The following is a 21,599-nucleotide window of genomic DNA, read 5'->3' on the forward strand; positions in this document are numbered from 1 at the left end:
GTTCAAGCCCCACGACCGACCAAAAAAAAAAAAAAAAGAAAACAAACTATAATGGGAGGCCCTGATTTCAGGCACCACTATTACTAGCGCGCGTGTGCGCACACACACACACACACACACACACACACACACACACACACGAATAATTGAGCTAGATATGGTGGCACATGCTGGGAATTCCAGCACTTGGGAGGCTAAGGCAGGAGGATCACAAATTGAGGCCACTCTGGGCTGCATAGCTGGACCCCCATCTCACAAAAGAAGTTAAGTGGGGTGGATGATCAATCCCAACTGCCTTTTTTGGGGGGGGCCCATGGGGCTTGAACTCGGACGGGGCACTGTCTCTGAGCTTTTTCTGCTCAAGACTAGTACTCTACCACTTTTAGTCACAGAGACATTTCTGGTTTTCTGGTGGGGTTTTTTTTTGTTGTTTTGTTTTGTTTTTTGGTCAGTCATGGGCCTGAACTCTTGGGCACTGTCCCTCGGCTCTTCAGCTCAAGGCTAGTGCTCTACCACTTGAGCCACAGTGCCTCTTCCGGCTTTTTCTGCTTATGTGGAGCTGAGGAATCGAACCCAGGGCCTCATGCATGCAAGACAAGCACTCTACCACTGAGCCACCCTCCCAGCCCTAACTTCTTATTTTGTTTTAGTTTTTTTTTTATTTTTACTTTTGTTTTTGTTTTTTTTTTTACTTTTTTTGGAAACAGGGTCTTGCTGTGTAGACAAGTCAACCTGGAATTCATGATCCTTCCTCCACATGAGTGCTGGGATTACAGGCATGGTCTACTATGCCTAGTTTTAACTTTAAATGCCAAATTGAGTATATTAACATTCTTTTTTTTGTTAGTTGTGGGGCTTGAACTCTGGGCCTGAACTCAAGGCTAGCACTCTACTACTTGAGCCACAGCACCACTTCCAGTTTCCTGGTGCTTAAATGAAGATAAAAGTCTCACCGCGGGCTGGGAAGGTGGCTCAGTGGTAGAGAGCTTGCCTTGCATGCATGAGGCCCTGGGTTTGATTCCTCAGCACCACATAAGAAAAAAGCCAGAAGTGGCGCTGTGGCTCAAGTGGTAGAGCACTAGCCTTGAGCTGAAGAGTTGAGGGACAGCGCCAGGCCCAGAGTTCAGGCCCCACGACCGGACCCAAAAAAAAAAGTCTCATGGACTTTCCTGCCCAGGGCTGGCCTTGAACCACGATCCTCAGACCTCAGCCTTCTGAGTAGCTAGGATTACAGGTGTCAGCCACCAGAGCCTGGCTATGTTAATGTTCTTACTTTGTCTTTTTTTAGATGGTGTTATCTGAAAAGGTTAGTCAGCTGATGGAGTGGACCAATAAGAGACCTGTAATCCGAATGAATGGAGACAAGTTCCGCCGTCTTGTTAAAGCCCCTCCAAGAAATTACTCTGTTATTGTCATGTTCACCGCTCTACAACTCCATAGACAGTGTGTCGTTTGCAAGTATGTTCTTGCTGCTCTGCTTTAAAATTCAATACCTCACAACATTTAACCATTTTTTTTCAGTCCCAGGAGAACCAACTTAGTGCAGTGGCCACATAAATAATTAATGTGGATACCTTAATTAGAAGGTTTATAGCACCACACTTCTCCAGCTGTTTTGTTACCAATTCTTGGGGGGCATGAAAAATATATTATCACCATCATACGAATTACTTAAAAAAAAACAACAAAGAATTATCTTAAATCAGTGCCAACTTATATGTAGTGAGCCAATGGTGTTGGTATAGTGCTTTATTATTTGTAAGTACTTTCAACATTATATTACTGTGTTATTACAATTCCAAAAAGTAAACAAAGCAAATTGGAGATAGAGGTGGAGAAAGGGGAGATGTTGACCAAAAGGTATATGGATTCGTGTAGATAAGATGAATGAAATTTAGTGATCTATTATATACTGTAAGGGCATAGTTGATAATAACACGCATTTTGAATTTACTAAGAATAGATTTTACATGCTTTACCACAAAACAGTATGGAGAGGTAATGCAGTAGTTTAAATCAATCATTTTACAATGTATATACATATCCCAAAACATCATAAATATGTATAAAGGTATACTTATGTCTATAAATATTTATATAAACATACAGTTATTAATCAAAAATAATTTTCAGTGGGAATGGAACTCAGTAGAATGCCTATCTACCATGCATAAAACTCTAAGTTTGAAAGCCAAAAAGCTTGGGGGAGCACCTGTTTGGCAAGAAGGAAGTCCTTAACTCACACACAAATACAAAAACAAGGGCTGGCAGGGCTGGGAAGGTGGCTCAGTGGTATAGTGCTTGCCTTGCATGCATGAGGCCCTGGGTTCGATTCCTCGGTACCACATAAGAAGAAAAAGCTGGAAGTGGTGCTGTAGCTCTAATGGTAGAGCGCTTGCCTTGAAGAACTGAGGGACAGAGTTCAGACCCCATGACCAAAAAATAAAAAAAGTGACCCCTGTAATCCTAACTATTCAGGAGTCTGAGATCTGAGGATCATGGCTCAAAGCCAGCCTGAGCAGGAAAATCCATGAGACTCTTCTCTCCAATTAACAACCAGAAAGCCAAAAATTGAGGTATGATTCAAGTGGCCCTGAGCAAAAAAGCTGAGACAGCACCTAAACCCCGAGTTCAAGTCCCAGTATGAAAAGAAAAAGGAAAAAAAAGAAAGAACATTGAGGATTCAATCTAGATACTGTTAAAATTATACTTTTAAATGGTAGGGAGTGGGGAAGAAAAGTGGGAGAAAATGCGGGAGGGGGTAACAATGTTCAGGAAGAAATGTAGGGCCAGGAGCGCTGGTGGCTCATGCCTGTAATCCTAGCTACTCAGGGGGCTGAGATCAGAGGATCAGGGTTCAAAGCCAGCCCAGGCAGGAAAAGTCCCTTGAGACTCTTATCTCCAATAAACCATTCAGAAAACTGGAAGTGGGCTCTGGCTCAAGTGGTAGAGCACTAGCCTTGAGCTAAAGAGATGAGGGACAGACCCCAGGCCCAGAGTTCAAGCCCCACAACCGACAAAAACAAAAAGGAGGAGGAGGAGGAAGAGAAAAAAATAATAATACTAATGTAGGGTTGGAAAGTGGCTTAGGGTCTCACAGACGCTCCTGGGGCTGGCTTTGAACTGAGATCCTCAGATCAGCCTGTTTAGTAACTAAGATTACAGGCATGAGCCTCAGTGTCTCTAGAGCTCTGATTAAGCACCAAAACAGCTGGAAGTGGAGCTTTGGTTCAAGTCATAGAATGCCAACCTTGAGCACAAAAGCTCAGGGACAGCGCCCAGAACCTGAGTTCAAGCCTCAGGACCGGCACCAAAAAGTAAATTTAAAAAAATAAAGGAAACAGATAAAACAAAACATAAGATAATAACTTACTTTAAAGCCAAAGACATGATTGAGAGATGTTTCTTTGCTTTATATTATTTTGGAATAATTGTAAACCTTGGAGATGAACATTAATCTCACTTAAGCTTTCACCAAAGAATGGCTGATTGATTTTATTTTACTTTCTCTGAGTGATCTTAAGAATTGATTGCTGTGCTGGGAAGGTGGCTCAGTAGAATGCTTGCCTCTCATGCATGAGGCCCTGGGTTCAATTCCTCAGCACCACATAAGCAAAAAAAAAAAAGAAAAGAAAAGAAAAGAAAAGAAAAAAGCTGGAAGTGGTCCTGTCGCTCAAGTGGTAGAGCACTAGCCTTGAGATGAAGAGCTGAGGGACAGCGCCCAGGCCCTGAGTTCAAGCCTCAAGACTGTCAAAAAACAACCAAAAAATGGAGGCTGTACAAATCCTAACAGCCTGAATCATGAAAAGGAACAACAACAGGTGACCTTGTTTCAGATAGATATTATGCTACTCCAAGCTTTGTTAAATTTTTCTTTTCTTTCTTTTTTTTTTTTTTGTCGGTCATGGGGCTTGAACTCTGGGCCTGAACGTTGTCCCTCAGCTCTTAAGCTCAAGGCTAGCGTTCTACCACTTGAAGTACAGCGCCACTTCTGCTTTTCTGGTGGTTTATTGGAGATAAGAGTTTCACAGACTTTCCTGCCCGGGCTGGCTTTGAACTGTGATCCTCAGACCTCAGCCTCCTGAGTAGCTAGGATTACAGGCATGAGCCACCAGCACCTGGCAAATTTTTCTTTTCTTTCTTTTTTTTTTTCTTTTGGTCAGTCATGGGGCTTGATCTCTGGGCTTGGGCGCTATCCCTGCGTTCTTCAGCTCAAGCTTTCTACAGCTAGAGCCACAGCACCACTTCTGTTTCGCAGGTGATTAACTAGAGATAAGAGTCTCACGGAGGGGCTGAGAAAGTGGGTCAGTGGTAGAGTGCTTGCCTTACATGCATGAGGCCCTGGGTTCAATTCCTCAGCATCACATAAGCAAAAAAGAAAAAAGCCGGAAGTGGCACTGTGGCTCAAGTGGTAGAGTGCTAGCCTTGAGCTGAAGAGCTGAGGGACAGCACCCAGGCCCAGAGTTCAGACCCCACGACCGGACCCCCCCCCAAAAAAAAAGAGTCTCACGGACTTTTCTGCCCGGGCTGGCTTTGAATCTGGCTTTGAACCTTGATCCTCAGATCTCAGCCTCCTCAGTAGCTAGGATTACAGGCGTTAGCCACTGGTGCCCGGATTTGTTAAGTTTTTCTTAAATGTTTTTTCTCACTGGAGATAGGAGTATAGTCAAAGTATTTAGCTTTTTCTTTTCTTCCCCCCCCACCCATCATGGGGCTTGAACTCTGGGCCTGAGGAGCTAGGATTACAGGTTCTAGCCACCCACCCCTGGCTTAACAGGATTGATTTGAAAAGTTGATTATGTTTTCTTCACAAATTTAATTGCATTTAGGCAAGCTGATGAAGAATTCCAGATCCTGGCAAACTCTTGGCGATACTCCAGTGCATTTACCAACAGGATATTTTTTGCCATGGTGGATTTTGATGAAGGTTCTGATGTATTTCAAATGGTAAGATATTTGCTTTATTCTCTGATGTAGGAATAGGTAGATTTTTTTAGTAGCTGTAAGAAATTAAGTGGGACTACTCATGTAAGATCTACAGTTGGTACACTGAAAACTAAATGTCACTAGCCATAAAATATAGTAATCATCTGGGTGTCTGTGGCTCACACCTGTAATGCTAGCTACTCAGGATGCGGAGCTCTGAAGACCATGATTTGAAGTCAGCCTAGGCAGGAAAGTCCATGAGACTCTTATGGCCAATTAAACTTCAAAATACTAGAAGTAGAAATGTGTGGCTATAATGGTAGAACACTACCCTTGAGTACAAAAGTTCAGGGACAGTGCAGGCCCAGAGTTCAAGCCCCAGGAGCAGCATACAAAAAATAGTATTAAATACTGATCTAGTAGAATATAGAAATTGGGTCATGAGGGGTTGGGAAGGTGGCTCAGTGGTAGAGCGCTTTCCTTGCATGCCTGAGGCCCTGGGTTCAATTCCTCAGCACCACATAAGCAAAAAGAAAAAAATCCAGAAGTGGTGCTGTGGCTCAAGTGGTAAAGCGCTAGCCTTGAGCTGAAGAGCTAAGGGACAGCGCCCAGGCCCAGAGTTCAGGCCCCATGACCAATTTCAGAAAAGAAATTGAGTCATGATCAAGTATTATACATACATTGAACTGGTTTATTATTATGTGTGTGTACATGCATACATGTGTGTGCCTGCATGTACATGCTGGTGCTTGGGCTTAAACTCAGGTCCTGGGCCCTGTCCCTGAGATTTTTTTTTTTTTTTTTTTTTTTTTGTCGGCCGTGGGGCTTGAACTCTGGGCCTGGGCGCTGTCCCTCAGCTCTTCAGCTCAAGGCGAGCGCTCTACCACTTGAGCTACAGCGCCACTTCCGGTTTTCTGGTGGTTTATTGGAGATAGGAGTCTCACGGTCTCTCCTGCCCGGGCTGGCTTTGAACCGCGATCCTCAGATCTCAGCCTCCTGAGTAGCTAGGATTACAGGCGTGAGCCACCAGCTCCCGGCTACCCTGAGATTTTTTGCTCAAAGCTAGCTCTCTAGCTCTTGAGCCACTGCTCCACTTCAGCTTTTTGCTGGATAAATGGAGATAAGCATTGTTTTTTTTTTTTTTTACTTTTTCTTTTTTTTTTGTGGGGGGGTGGGTCCGGTCGTGGGGCCTGAACTCTGGGCCTGTGTACTGTCCCTCAGCTCTTCAGCTCAAGGCTAGCGCTCTACCACTTGAGCCACTGTGCCCCTTCTGGCTTTTTTTCTTTTTGCTTATGTGGTGCTGGGGAATCGAACCCAGGGCCTCATGCATGCAAGGCAAGAGCTCTACCACTGAGCCACCTTCTCAGCCCCCGGAGATAAGCGTTTCACGGACTTTCCTACCCCAGTTAACATCAGGGTCAGTAGACGCTTAGGAAACCCTTTTAGATCTGACTGTTACTGCAATCCCTATTATTGTATTGCTTTTCACTGCAATTTTCAAGTATTATTCTGGTCTCTTTCCTAAGTCTCATGCTCTAGTGCAGTAAAATAGAGGTTGCAGAGATAGAATTTGGTGTTTTGTCAGTATCAGGGATTAGTCCGGGTCACAAGTTGCCTTAGATAAATCATTTATCCTACTAAAACCTAGTCTTTGTTTTAGAAAAAATCCAAGATATTATTTGCAGCCAGGCACTGATGGCTCATGCCTATAATCCTAGCTACTCAGGAAGCTAAAATCTGAGGATTATGTTTCAAAACCTGCCCAGGCAGGAAAATCCATGAGATTCTTATCTCTGGTTAGGCACCAAAAAACTAAAAGTAGAGCTGTGGCTCAAGTTGGTAGAGTGCTAACCTTGAGCAAAAAGGCGCAGGGAACAGCACCCAGGCCCTGAGCTCAAGCCTTATGTCTGGCACCAAAAAACAACAAAAACAGGATATTATTTGCCATTAAGATTATTTTCTTTCTTTCTTTTTTTTTTTGGGTCCGGTCATGGGACCTGAACTCTGGGTCTGGGTGCTGTCCCTCAGCTCTTCAGCTCAAGGCTCTACCACTTGAGCCACAGTGCCACTTCCGGCTTTTTTCTTTTTGCTTATGTGGTGCTGAGGAATCGAACCCAGGGCCTCATGCATGCAAGGCAAGCCACCTTCCCAGCCCCCCATTAAGATTATTTTCTTGCCAGGTACCGGTAGCTCATCCATGTAATCCTAACTACTCAGGAGGTTAAGATCTGAAGATCATAGTTTAAAACCAGCCCAGGCAGGAAAGTCTGTAAAACTATCTCCAATAAACCACCAAAAAGCCAGAAGTGGAGCTGTGGCTTAGGTAATAGAGCACTAGCCTTAAGCACAAAGGCTCAGATACAGCACCAAGGCCTTGAGTTCAAACCCCAGGTTGGAACCAAAAAAAGAAAAGATTAGCTGAGGGATGGGAATGTGGCTTAGTGGTGAGTGCTTGCCTAGCATGCATGAAGCCCTGGGTCGGATTCCTCAGTACCTCATAAACAGAAAACACTGGAAGTGGCTCTGTGGCTCAATGGTGGAGTGCTAGCCTTGAGCTAAAGAAGCTCAGGGACAGTGCCCAGGCCCTGAGTTCAGGCCCCAGGACTGGCCCAAAAAAAGGTTTGTTGGGTATGTGGCTCATGTCAGCCTGAGCAGGAAAGTTCATGAAACTCTTGTATCCCATAAATCACTCAGAAAGAGCCAGAAATGGGGCTGTGGCTCAAGTGGTAGAATGCTAGCCTTGAGCAAAAGAAGCTCAGTATTAATTAGTACCTGAGCTCCTGAGTTCAATCCCCAAGACCCGTTAAAAAAAAAAAGATTATTTTCCTGATAATATTTCCATGGGCTATGCTTTATTCAGCTAAACATGAATTCAGCTCCAACGTTCATCAACTTTCCTGCAAAAGGAAAACCCAAACGTGGTGATACCTATGAGTTGCAGGTGCGAGGGTTTTCGGCTGAGCAGATTGCCCGGTGGATTGCAGACAGAACTGATGTCAACGTAAGTCTCCCTACTTTGTAGAAGTTATTTCCATTGCCCTCCTTGAACCATTCTGGGAGGCCATAATTGGACTTGTCTCACATCACTGAGGTAGTAGTACTTTGGCAGTTAACAGATTTCTCCTGATGGAGGGAGATTACAAAGCATCCTGGGCTGCCCTATTGAGCCCAGCCTGGAAACTACTCTCCTCAACTGAAGTCTACCTGTCTTTAGAAAACCCTTCTTCATCTAATAGGTGTTAGAATTTGAGTCACCTGAATATTAGATGTATTTCTTCCCATTTTAGGATATAGACTGCTTGGATTGGAATAAGGGGGGAAAAAAGTATTTTTCCTAAAAAGAACTCTGCTTGCTTTCATTCCCTTATGATTGCTTTCTATTTCCTTATTATTTAATTAGGAAATAAATTTTATACTTTAAAATATTTTCTCTCCTTTCTATTAGATTAGAGTAATTAGACCTCCCAATTACGCTGGACCTCTTATGTTGGGATTGCTTTTGGCTGTTATTGGTGGCCTTGTGTACCTTCGAAGAAGCAATATGGAATTTCTCTTTAATAAAACTGGATGGGCCTTTGCAGCTTTGGTGAGTGAATTTTAGAAGAAAAATTAATTGCATAGAACCGATCCTAATCCTGTGAGCCGGGCGCCGGTGGCTCACACCTGTAATCCTAGCTACTGAGGAGGCTGAGATCTGAGGATCACGGTACAAAGTCAGCCCGGGCAGGAAAGTCCGTGAGACTCTCCAATAAACCACTAGAAAACTGGAAGTGGCACTGTGGGTCAAGTGATAGAGCGTTCGCCTTGAGCCAAAGAGTGCACGGACAGCGCCCAAGCCCAGAGTTCAAGCCCCATGACCAAACTGATCCTGAGTTTTTAGGTAATTTTTGGGGGAGGAGCGTCAGGTCGAGGGCCTGAACTCTGGGCCTGGGCGCTGTCCCTCAGCTCTTCACCTCAAGGCTAGCACTCTACCACTTGAGTCACAGCTCCACTTCCGGCTTTTTTGTTTGTTTGTTTTTAGGTAAATTTTCATTTGCATGAGGAACAGCATTTTATTTCTAATCTGAGGGAATGGATTTTGGCATATTTTTCTACCTTATTGTCAGTTCATTTCTTCCACTATCTCATTAGGATAACCAAAGCTTCCCAGAACTGATAATATCTGCTCTGAGTGTGCTCGCATGTGTGTACATGTGTCCGTGGGGGGGGGGGGGGGAGGAAGGGAGAGGGAGAGAGAGAGAGAGAGAAAGAGAGCACCAGAGCATGCACACAAGCGCTCGTGAGTGTGCATACCAGTCAGGGGCCTGAACTCAGGACCTGAGTGCTGTTCCTGACTTTCTTTGATCAAGGCTGGCACCCTACCACTTAAGACACAGCTCCACATCTGGCTTTTGTGTGTGTGTGTGTTTAATTGGAGATAAGATTCTCATAGACTTCCCTGATTGGACATTGTCACCCCTTCCCTAGCTCCCTCCCACTATTTGCCTCCCATCCTCACCCACAAGTTGTATAATTCATTTTCAACATAGTGCATGCCTGTGATCTTAGCTACTCAGGTGGCTGAGATCTGAGTGAGTATCCTGGTGAAAAGCCAACTTGGGCAGGAAAATTTGTGAGACTCTTATCTCCATTTAACCACCAAAAACCCGGAAGTGAGCTCAGGTGGTTAAGAGCATTAGCCTTGAGCACAAAATCTCACGGACAATGCCCTTACCTTAGTTCAAGCCCTAGTAAGAAAATGCAGTGCTTTTCCGTATTTAATTTTAAAACTTGTCAGCTTAGTTATACTACTTTTTAAAATAGTGTTTACCCTTTTTTGAAGTATTGCTAAATTATGATCATCATTAATCTGAAAAAGTTACCTAATAGTCACACCTTTCTATATATCTATTAATATAATGGAGACAGGGCCTGAAGGACCATGAGTATTTGGTTTGTTTTTGTTTTCTAGTGTTTTGTGCTCGCTATGACATCTGGTCAGATGTGGAATCATATTAGAGGACCGCCATATGCTCATAAGAATCCCCATACAGGACATGTGGTAAGGAAATCTGGGATTGTTTTTCAGGATGTACCAAAATTAACCTAAAGAACATTGCCCTAGGAGGCTGTGAAGGTGGCTCAGTGGTAGAGCTCTTGCCTTGCATGCATGAGGTGCTGGGTTCGATTCCTCAGCACCACATAAACAAAAAGAAAAAAAAAGCCGGAAGTGGCACTATGGCTCAAGTGGTAGAGCGCTAGCCTTGAGCTGAAGAGCTGAGGGACAGCACCCAGACCCAGAGTTCAAGCCCCACAACCGGACCCAAAAAAAAAAAAGAGACATTGCCCTATAGGACCCACTGCCACCATAGAAAGGATCTATAGAGGAGTTTTGTTTGTTTGTTATGTTATGTTGGTCTTGAGGCTTGAACTCTGGGCCTGGACACTGTCCTGGAGCTCAAGGCTAGCACTCTACAACTTGAGCCACAACAACACTTCCAATTTTCTGGTGGTTTTTATTGGAGATAAGTCTCACGGCCTTTCCTGCCCCAGCTGGCTTTGAACTACAATCCTCAAATCTCAGCCTCCTGAGTAGGTAGGATTACAGGCATGAGCTACTGGCACCTGGCCAGAATGTTTTTTAAGTATAGCCCAAGCTGGTCTTGAACTCGTGATCCTCCTACCTCATCTTCCTTGGTTGATTACTGGCATGTGCCACCATGATCAGCAGAAGATTGGAATTTAGTGTATATTTAAAGGTTTCATTTTGTCTTCTCTCCCCAGAATTATATCCATGGAAGCAGCCAAGCCCAATTTGTAGCTGAAACACATATTGTTCTTCTCTTCAGTATCCTTTTATAAGAAGTCTTTGTAGGTCCATTTTAACGCCTGTTTTTCTCACAAGGTAGTATCCACTGTACAGCATTTGGTTGGTACTGCTTTCCTAATGCAAATCCATAATATCCTTTGGAAGTCATGGTTCTTGGGTCCTCCATCTTAGCCCACTAAGCTAAAGATCACCAAGGAAAAACCTAAAGTTTGATAAAGCTAGGTTTGTCACTTCATTGTTACACATCAGAAGTATTGATATCTTCTTTTTTTTCCCCAGTCCTGGGTCTTGCACTCAGGGCCTGGGCACTATCCCTGAACTTCTTTTGCTCAAAGCTAGCACTCTACCACTTGAGCCATAGCGCCACTTCTGGCTTTTTCTGCTTATGTGGTACTGAGGAATCGAACTCAGGGCTTCCTGCATACTAAGCAAGCACTCTACCACTGAGCTACCTTCCCAGCCCTTTATGTTGTATGAAGAAAAGATAAGCCTGGTGGTAAGGATTTGGAAAAAGAGTGGAATTGAGGTAAAATATAAATGAAGGATAGTCTTTGGGGATTTTTGTTGTGTGCTTTTTATTTGGGATGTTTGTTTTCTGTGTCAGTCATGGGGCTTGAACTCTGGGCCTGGGTGCTGTCCCTCAGCTCTTCAGCTCGAGGCAAGTGCTCTACCACTTAAGCCATAGATCCACTGCTGGTTTTCTGGTGGTTTATTGGAGATGAGAGTCTTAACGGACTTTCCTGCCCTGGCTGGCTTTTTAAAAATTTTTTTGTCGGTCAAGGGGCCTGAACTCTGGGCCTGGCACTGTCCCTCAGCTCTTCAGCTCAAGGCTAGCACTCTCACTTGAGCCACAGCGCCACTTCCGGCTTTTTTCTTTTTTCTTATGTGGTGCTGAGGAATCGAACCCAGGGCCTCAGGCATGCAAGGCAAGCACTCTACCACTGAGCCACCTTCCCAGCCCCTGTCCCTGTGCTCTTTAGCTCAAAGCGAGTGCTCCACTGCTTGAGCCACAACGCCACTTCTGGTTTTCTAGTGGTTTATTGGAGATGAGACTCACAGACTTTACTGCCTGAGCTGCCTTTGAACCCCAATCCTTAGATCTCAGCCTCCTGAGCAGCTAGGATCACAGGCATGAGCCACTGGTGCCCGGCTCCCTGGCTGGCTTTGAACCATGATTCTCAGATCTCAGCCTCCAGCATAACATGAGCCACTGGTGCCTGGCTGGGAGTTTTGCTTTTTAAACAAAGTTGTATATAGCCCAGGATGAGCTGGAGCTCATAATCTTCCTGTTTCAGCCTTACCTCCAGAATGCTGGAATTATGGACCTGCACCACTATGCCTGGCTTCTTTTGTTCTTTCTGCTTATGTTTGTTCTTTGCAGTGCTACAGATCAAATCCAGAGTCTTGTATATGAGTGTCCTACCTCTTCATCCTTAGGCCCTAGTATTGTGTTTAAGCTATTAAAACAGTGCTTCAGGGGCTGGAGATAGAGCTTGGTATAAAATAAAGTAACATAAAATTTTTTAGGGCTGGGAAGGTGGCTCAGTGGTAGAGTGCTTGCCTTGTATGCAAGAGGCTCTGGGTTCAATTCCTCAGCACCACATTAGCAGAAAAAGCCAGAAGTGGTGCTTTGGATCAAGTGGTAGTGCGCTAGCCTTGAGCTGAAGAGCTGAGGGACAGAGTTCAGGCCCCATGACTGACAAAAAAAAATTCTGATCTAGACCATTATAAGTGGACCCAAAGGTCCTTAGAAAATGAAAAATTTAAGATAATTTAGATTTTGTCTTAACAAAGTTTGAGATTTGTGTTGGTTGTAATTTAGGCTCCTTAGAAATTACACTTGTAGCTGGGTGCCAGTGGCTCATTCCTGTAATCCTAGCTACTCAGGAATCTGAGATCAGAGGATCGCTGTTGAAAGCTGGCCTGGGCAGAAAAGTGAGGCTCTTATCTCTAATTAATCACTCAAAAACTCGAAGTGGCACTGTGGCTCAAGTAGTAGAGTGCTAGCCTTGTACACAATTAGGCTCAGGGACAGTGCTCAGGCCCTGAGTGTAAGCCCCACAACCAACACCCCACACACACACACACAGAAATTACACTTGTAAATTGAGGGGTTTAAATCCTCCAGGAAAATAAAAATGCAGAAATGTAGAATGTTTCGTGCTTACTGATGTAATTTCAAACAATTTATGATTTTAGAGAACAGTTTTCTTTACTGCATAAGAAAGCAATAGTTAATTAACAATGCAGGTGTTACCAGGCACTAGTGGCTCAAGCTTGTAATCCTAGCTCAAGAGGCTAAAACCTAGAGGAATGCAGTTGAAAGCCAGCCTGAGCAGAAAAGTACATGAAACTCTGTCTCCAATATAGCAGCTGGAGGCACAGCTAAAGTGGTAAAGTACCAAATATGAGCAAGAAAGCTGAGCAAGATCACGAGGCCCTGAGTTCAAGCTCCGGTACTGGCAGAAACAAATATACCAACAAAAATACAAACATATAGTCCATGATCCAAAGACAAGCAGTTTCCAAAATAGAAGTCTTATTCATGAATCTGAGATCCTGGTAAAGAAAACCGGCAGAAATGATCCACCTTTGCTCTAATCAGGACACAAAGAACCTCAGTAAGGAAAAGAAAATCGCTGGAGAAAAGACTTGGCTGAGCAACTGAAAAGCCAGGCTGAATAGGCCTCATTCCTAACAAGAGCCTATTGAAGAGAGTGGAACATGGTAACAACCAGGATGAATCATGAGGTTGTAGAGCAAATTATGTATTCAGGGCTTCTTCTGAACACCTAGTTTTGTCTTTCTCTTAATTATACTACCCGCATGCTGTGGTACGCAGGACACATGCATGTATGCATAATTAATTTGAGGATGTTTTTGCTGCTGTTCGTGTTGCTAAATTGCAGGGTGAATTTCTTATTTCTGCTAGAAAATAATGTATTTATTTGGAACTTGATGCTCCTTATTTTTAACATCCAACCATGCAAATAGGTAGCTGCATTCCGTTTTCACAAAACTCCCATTACTAAGCTCATCTTCTAGTCTTAATTTTTATGTTTTTCTTTTTTTTTGGGTCCAGTTGTGGTGCCTGAACTCTGGGCCTAGGCGCTGTCCCTTAGCTCTTCAGCTCAAGGCTAGCGCTCTACCACTTGAGCCACAGTGCCACTATTGGCTTTTTTTTCTTTTTGTTTATGTGGTGCTGAGGAATCGAACCCAGGGCCTCAGGCATGCAAGGCAAGCGCTCTACCACTGAGCCACCTTCCCAGCCCAATTTTTATGTATTTGTACTACATAATTTCCAAACTATATAGATTACTAGTATGGGTTAATTTTCTTTTCTTTTCTTTTTTTTTTTTTGCTGGTTGTGGGGCCTGAACTCTGGACCTGGGCACTGTCCCTCAGCTCTTCAGCTCAAGGCTAGTCCTCTACCACTTGAGCCACAGTGCCATTTTCAGCTTTTTCTGCTTATGTGGTGCTGAGGAATCGAACCCAGGGCCTCATGTATGTAAGGCAAGCACTCTACCATTGAACCACCTTCCCAGCCTGGGTTAATTTTCTTGAAGCTAAGTGTTGAAGACTAATATTAATTCATTTAAATTATCTTCAGGAGAAATGGAATACTAAAGTTGGCATATATTTTGTGTCTATGTGAATTTCTCCTTAAACATGTTTTCCAAGATGGTGGGGTTACTTTAGGGATGGTGCTTTTATGTGAAGCTGCTACCTCTGACATGGATATTGGGAAGAGAAAGTGTAAGTCATTACCTTATGATAAAATAATAATGATAATAATAGTAAACAATGAAAACAGTTCTGCCTTTACTACAGGAAAAAGTAATAGCTGCCCATTTCCCCCCTTAGTTATAGAATAAGCATGCTATTTCACTCTTGTTAGTAGCTGGAATTATAGACCTGAGTTACTGTACCCATCCTTCTAAGACAACTGTTAAGATCTTAAATGAAGTTTGGGAACTGGTGATTTTGTTAATAAGACAGTTTTTGGGTGTTTTGTTTTGTGCCAGTCTTGGGGTTTGAACTCAGGTCCTGGGCACTGTCTCTGAGAATTTTTGCTCAAGGCCGGAGCTCTACCACTTCAGCCAGCTCCACATCTGGCTTTTTAGTGGTTAATTGGAAGGAAAGAGTCTCACGAGGGCTAGGTGGCTTAATGGTAGAGTACTTGCTTAGAATGCATGTAGCCCTGGTTTCGATTCCTTAGTACCATATAAACAGAAAAAGCCAGAAGTGGTGCTGTGGCTCAAGTGGTAGAATGCTAGCCTTGAGTAAAAGAAGCTCAGGGACAGTGTCCAGGCCCTGAATTCAAGCCCGAGGACTGGCAAAAAAAAGGGGGGGGACTGGGAAGGTGCCTCAGTGGTAGAGTACTTGCCTTGCATGCATGAGGCCCTCAGTTTGATTCCTCAGAACCACATAAGCAGAAAAAGCTGGAAGTGGGGCTGAGGCTCAAGTGGTAGAGCACTAGTCTACAGCTGAAGAGCTGAGGGACAGCACGCAGGCCCAGAGTTCAGGCCCCATGACTGACCAAAAAAAAAAAAAGTCTCATGAATTTACTGCTCTGGCTGGCTTTATACCTTAAAATGCTTTAAAAATCTTAAAAAAATACTCAGATCTCAGCCTCCTGAGTAGCTAGGATTGATTATAGGCATGGAGCCACAAATTTTAACAATAAATTCCTTTTTAAGGAATACATTATTTCATGGTGTTGAATCACTCAGGGATATAAATGGAGTTGCTGTTACATTGTAATGGGGCTGATTTAAAGGAAAAACACTTTCTAGAATATTAAATGGGCAAAACTGTTGGGAAGTTATCCATAAATTGCAACCCTTTTACTCTTTGCAAGTATAAACTAATATTTTTGCCCTGGTTGTTTATTTTATTCCAACTGCTCATTTTGCCGTCTTTCTGCTTTTCTGCAGTAATGTGCTTAGCTGGCATTGGACTTGTTGTGCTATTCTTCAGTTGGATGCTGTCTATTTTCAGATCTAAGTATCATGGCTATCCATACAGGTATTATTCTTATTTCCATTCACATAATGATTACCTATACTTACAGTGATTAGATTTCATATAGCTTTATAGTATTTCTTTTCTTGCTTTGCTATCAAGCAATTATGGCTTCTACAGAAAAAAATTTAATTTAGATATGTCAGCTATAACATTTTAAAATCATTTAGAGTATGATTGGCCATTGGTATATATATTGTCCGAGGACAATATGTTTATTTGTAAATTTATTCTGATGTAACCTATTTCAATCTACAAATCTGTACCATAATGATTAGAACATATTATACCATATCCTACACAGTTTTTTTTTTCTGTGTACTATATATCTCCTCGAAGAAGGAATATTTTTGTGTGTGTATCAGTTCTAGGTGTTAGACACAGGGCCTGGGTGTTCTCCTGTTTTTGTGCTCAAGCCTGGTGCTCTACCACTTGAGCCACAGCTCCATTTCTGGATCTTTTGGAGATAAGAGTCTCATGGTCTTTCCTGTCCCAGTTGGCTTTGAACCACAATCCTCAGAACTGAGCTTCCTGAGTAGCTAGGATTAGTAAGTGTGAGCCACCAGCACCTGGCTAAGGAGAGAGAGAGAGAGAGAGAGCGTGCGTGTGTGCGTGCGTGCGTGCGTGCGTGCGTGCGTGCGTGCATGCATGCATGCATGCGTGCATGCGTGTGTTCCTGAGCTTTTTAGCTCAAGGCTTTTAAGCCTTTTTAAAGCCTTTTAAGCCACTGTGTCACTCTGGTTTTCTGGTGGTTAATTGGAGATAAAAGTCTCCAATAAAATACTCATTAAAAGCAGCAAGTGGCCCTGTGGCTCTAGTGGAAGAGCAGTAGCCTTGAGCGAAAAAGGAGCTCAGGGACAAAGTCCACAGCCAGAGTTCAAGCCCTAGGCTTTGCCAAAAAATAAAAAAGAAGCTAGGAGCCTGTGGCTCATGCCTGTAATCCTAGCTAACACTTAGGAGGCTGAGATCTTAGGATCTCTGCTCAGAGCCAGCCCAGTCAGGAAAGTCCATGAGACTCTTTATCTCCAATAAACCACCAGAAAACCAGAAGTGGCACTGTGGCAAGTGGTAGAGCGCTCACCTTGAGCTGAAGAGCTGAGGGACAGCACCCAGGCCCGGAGTTCAAGCCCTATGACTGACAAAAAAAATTAAAAAATAAAAAGTAAAAAAAGAATATCCTCTTTTCTTCTCACAGTGTGATGCTTAGAGTGCTGTTTAATTAATCATGTCCAAGTGTAATTATTTGTCTTCTATCCATTGGATTAACTTGTAAATTTATAGATGTATTCTAGTTATGACAAATGAGGGAAACCATGTAACCTATGTTTCTTTGGGTCTAGCTTACTTCGCTTAATGTAAAATTTTCCAGATCTTTCCCTTTTCTTACGAATGGGGCAACATCATTCTTTCTGATGGAAGCATATTATATCTAGCTATATCTATATCTATATATATCACATTTCTTGATCCATTCATCCACTGGGGGGCATCTAGGTTGATTCCATATCTTAGCTATGTTATATATAATGCTGCATTGAATATGGTTGTGCTGGTGGCATCAGTGCAGGCTGGTTTGTAGTCATTTGGGTAAATGTCCAGGAGTGGGACCGCTGGGTCATAGGGAAGCTCTATGTTTAGACTTTTTAGGAACCTCCAGACTGCTTTCCCGAGTGGTTGAACAAGTTTACATTCCCACTAACAGTGTAGTAGCATTCCCTTTTTGCCACATTCCCTCCAGCATCTGTTATTAGTTTTCTTGATAATGGCCATTCTAACTGGGATGAGTTGGAATATCAATGTTGTTTTGATTTGCATTTCTTTTTTTTTTTTTTTTTTGCCAGTCCTGGGGTTGAACTCAGGGTCTGGGCACTGTCCCTGAGCTTCTTTTATTCAAGGCTACTAACACTCTACCACTGGAACCACAGCTCTACTTCTGATATTTTTAATGGTTAGGAGATGAGTGTCTCATGGGCTTTTTTGCCTGGGCTGGCTTGGAAACAATCCTTAGATCTCAGCCTCCTGTGTAGCTAGTACTATAGGCACGAGTCAATGGTACTCGATGAACTTACTCATTTTAAAATACAAATTTCAAAAATAAAGAAATCTCAGCCAATGCCATTTAGTCATGCATGTAATCCTAGCTACTCAGGAGGCTGAGATCTGAGTATTGCAGTTTGAAGCTAGCCTGGGCAGGAAAGTCCGTGAGACTCTATCTCCAGTTAATCCCCAGAAAACTGCAAGTGACACTGGCTCAAGTGGCAGAGCACTAGGCTTTTGAGCTGGAGAGCTCAGGGACAGCACCCAGGCCCTGAGTTCAAGCCCCACAACCAACCAAAAGAAAGAAAGAAATTTAAGCCAGGCGCTAGAAATGAGCCTTCTAACAGAATTAATTGAATTATTTAATTATTTGATCACTAGGGTTGATTCAGTTATGAATCAGTATTTCTATTCAAGAGACATTTTAACTTGAGGTTATATGTAGTTTCTTTCTAATACTAGCTTATCTCTTAATGTTTCTCACTTTGTCATTTATACTCAAATTGTCTGATATACGTGTAACAGATTGTCTGATATACATTAGTCTGTTCAAATCAGCACACTACTTATTTACTAGAGGTATATTTCTTTTCCTTCAGAGACTAATAGTTTGATAAATACTTTTGTTTCAGCTTTCTGATGAGTTAAAAGGATCTTAGAACCACATAGACACTGTACTAATGGAAACTGAACAAGAACCATATGTCTGGAAGAAGAATGCAACCTGTGTGTTTTGTATTACCTCTTTTTTTCAGTGATTTCAATAGTTAAATCATTTAACCAAAGAAGATGTGTAGTGCCTTAACAAGCAACTTTTTTTGGTCAAAATCATGAAGTATTTGAAATGATTCTCTTCTTAACCTTCCCTTCCCAGTGAACTTGGGGAACATTTTCTTTTGTAGAATTAAATACATTATACAGTTTTGAAGTTACTACTTCATTGTAATTAGAACAAAGCTCAAAATGACTTGTGAGCCTTTGCTCATCTGCTTTCCTCCTATCAAAGGTGAGAAATGACAGTTCTTACCCAGTCTTCGTGCAGATTGTGTTAAGAGATTACTGCACAGGAATCTGCTGGTTAGTTTTCCATCTTTGCATCTGTGTGCAAACATGACAAATCTTTCCTTTGGAGCCAAGAAACTACATGTATTCGGTGGTCTTCGGAAAATGAAACATTCTTCAGAGTACAGGTCTTGTCTTTATTAAGATTAGTTAGCTACCCTTATGCATGTTTTCTACTAAAATACAGCTGTCTGTTTCTTCACATCTGTAGACCCAAAGCAGTATCTCAGTAGACCATTAGGATTCTGCATGACTGCCATGTTAACTCCTTGTCTTTGAAGATATTTCACATTCACTCTATCTCCTTAGTTTCCTTCTATTTAAAGTTACCATCTCTACTAATAATGTAGTTTAATGCTTAAAATCACCATCACTTACAAATGGTCTCTCAAATGTCTGTGAAAGGTAGAGATTGTCACTTATTTTATTTTTACCTAACAAAATATAAGAAAAAAGAAAAGAAAATCATGAAACACTGAGTGTTGGCTGTATATAGAGGTGGGATGTTTATTGAAAGCTTTTCTGGGTTTTGCTATCATTTTAGGCTTTATTCTTCATCTAAAGTTACAGATAAAGCCTGCACAGTGTCCTTTCCTGTCTCAGCTACTTGGGTGACTGAGGGAAGAGGGCATTTCCTTGAGTCCAGGAATTTGAGCCAAGCCTAGAAACATAGTAAGACCCCCCCATCTCAGGAAGGAAAAAATCATGCAGAGAAAGCAAAAATATGAAGGAAATTATGTTTCAGTTTTGTGTTTTTTCTGACAGTGGTAATAACCATTCAAATCAAATTTCTGTGTAGAGCCAGGCACCTGTGGCTTATTCTCAAGGCAGAGATCAAGGTTCAAAGCCAACCTGGGCAGAAAACTCCATGAGACTCTTATCTTGAATTAACCAGCAAAAAGCTGGAAGTAGAGTTTGGTGCTAGCTTTGAGCACAGACGCTAAGGAACAGCATCCAGGCTGTGAGTTCAAGCTCTAGTACCAGCACCAGAAACATGTACACACAGCCGGGAGCTGGTGGCTCATGCCTGTAATCTAGCAACTCAGGAGGCTGAGATCTGAGGATGACGATTCAAAGCCAGCCCAGGGAGGAAAGTCCGTGAGACTCTTATCTCCAATAAACCACCAGAAAACCAGAAGTGGTGCTGTGGCTCAAGTAGTAGAGCACTAGCTTTGAGCTGAATTGCTGAGGGACAGCGCCCAAGCCCAGAGTTCAAGCCCCATGACCGACAAGGAAAAAAATGTACACACACACACACACACACAATTCTGTGTGGAATATCCATCCATGGTTTCATTATTCATGTAATTAGAGCCTCCCACATAGTTATGAAGAGTAACCTGAAATGCCACTGTTGGGAAAGTGGGAGGGCTGACGTGTAGCTCATGGTAGAGGGCTTGCCTAGTATGAGTGAGGCCCTGAGTTTAATCCCCAACACCTCAAAAAGAAAAAGTATGAGAATTATAATTGTGAAAAAATAATCTTAAAGGTATTACATTAAAAACATACTGTGAGCCAGACACCTGTAGCTCATGCCTATAATTCTAGCTTCTCAGGAAACTGAGATCTGAGAATTGCTGTTTGAAGCAAAGGCAGGAAAGTCGATCAGCCTTTTACCTTTAAATAACCACCAAAAAGCCGGAAGTAGAGCCTGAAGTGGTAGAGCACTTGCCTTGAGCACAAAAAGCTCAGGGATAGCAACCAGACTCGGGTTCAAGTTCCAGAACCTGCACAAAAACAAACAAAAGAAACACATACTGTGACTGTCTCCTGCTATTTACCATTAAACAACCCTCATGTGATAGAAATGTCCTATGCAAGAGCACTTTGTAGATGGAATGGAGATAAACATATGTGGGATTCTGTAGTCGATTTGGTGGAAAGCGGGGGATACAGTTGGCCTTTTGCTCTTAAATAGAGCCACCTTTGTCAATTATTCTCCTGTAATTAGGTGGTTCTCAATTTCTCATGTGCGATTCTCGTACTTGTCTCAGGCTATATTTATTTGTGCTGTTATTATTATGAGACCTGTATAAAGATGCCCTGGATTGTTGGGTCCCAAGGAACATTACTACCGTGCAGTCTGTATAGCTCAGCTATTTGCCATGGTCACTGAATGAATGACAGGGTTTTGTATTTGTTTTGTCTCCTCTTCAAAGAGCACATTTTCTTCTGTAAGGAGAAGGGCAGCATTTTGGATGAGTCTGTACAAAAGCAGATGAACTACACTTAAAAAAAAGGTGTTACTTTTGTGGAAAATTGAAAATTGGCTTTTATCTGAAGTGCCTTAAGTAGATTCTTAATTTCCTTTTTCTAGTAATGATACATTATAGTGGCAAAGATAACCAAATGTCTGGCTGTGTTCTTTTTGACTCTGTCAATAAACTTTACAACCTAATTTCTGACAGTTTTCTGTTTATTTGTCTGTCTTGGTTTGGGGTTTGTTTTGTTGTTGTTTTTCTGGTCATGGGGCTTAAACTCAGGGCCTGGGCACTATCCTGGAGTTCTTTTTACTCAAGGCTAGTACTCTACCACTTTGAGCCACTGTTCTACTTTCAGTTTCTGGTGATTAATTGGAGAGAAGTGTCTCATGGGGATATTTCCTGCCCAGACTGTCTGGCTTCAAACCATGTTCCTCAGATCTTAGCCTCCTGAGTAGCTAGGATTACAGGTGTGAGCCACCAGTGCCCATCTGTTCTTTTGTTTTGTTTGAGATTGGGACTTATTGTTTAGTCCAGGC

General features: G+C 42.6%; 1 protein-coding gene across 1 annotated transcript in view; it reads left to right on the forward strand.

The window, feature by feature from the left end:
- Magt1 (magnesium transporter 1) overlaps nucleotides 1-21,257 on the forward strand; it is a 30,433-nt gene extending 9,176 nt beyond the window's left edge. Inside the window, exons 2-10 of the mRNA XM_070040152.1 lie at nucleotides 1,289-1,458; nucleotides 4,830-4,947; nucleotides 7,787-7,927; nucleotides 8,372-8,512; nucleotides 9,878-9,967; nucleotides 10,690-10,753; nucleotides 14,417-14,491; nucleotides 15,673-15,763; nucleotides 18,430-21,257. Coding sequence (XP_069896253.1) covers nucleotides 1,289-1,458; nucleotides 4,830-4,947; nucleotides 7,787-7,927; nucleotides 8,372-8,512; nucleotides 9,878-9,967; nucleotides 10,690-10,753; nucleotides 14,417-14,491; nucleotides 15,673-15,763; nucleotides 18,430-18,445 — 906 coding nt within the window. The 3' untranslated portion in view covers nucleotides 18,446-21,257. The remainder of the gene's footprint in view (nucleotides 1-1,288; nucleotides 1,459-4,829; nucleotides 4,948-7,786; nucleotides 7,928-8,371; nucleotides 8,513-9,877; nucleotides 9,968-10,689; nucleotides 10,754-14,416; nucleotides 14,492-15,672; nucleotides 15,764-18,429) is intronic.
- The last annotated feature ends 342 nt before the right edge of the window (nucleotides 21,258-21,599 follow it).

The sequence above is a fragment of the Dipodomys merriami genome, unplaced genomic scaffold (assembly GCF_024711535.1).
Source record: "Dipodomys merriami isolate MVZ:Mamm:240054 unplaced genomic scaffold, mDipMer1.0.p SCAF_3, whole genome shotgun sequence".
Lineage (NCBI taxonomy): Eukaryota > Metazoa > Chordata > Mammalia > Rodentia > Heteromyidae > Dipodomys > Dipodomys merriami.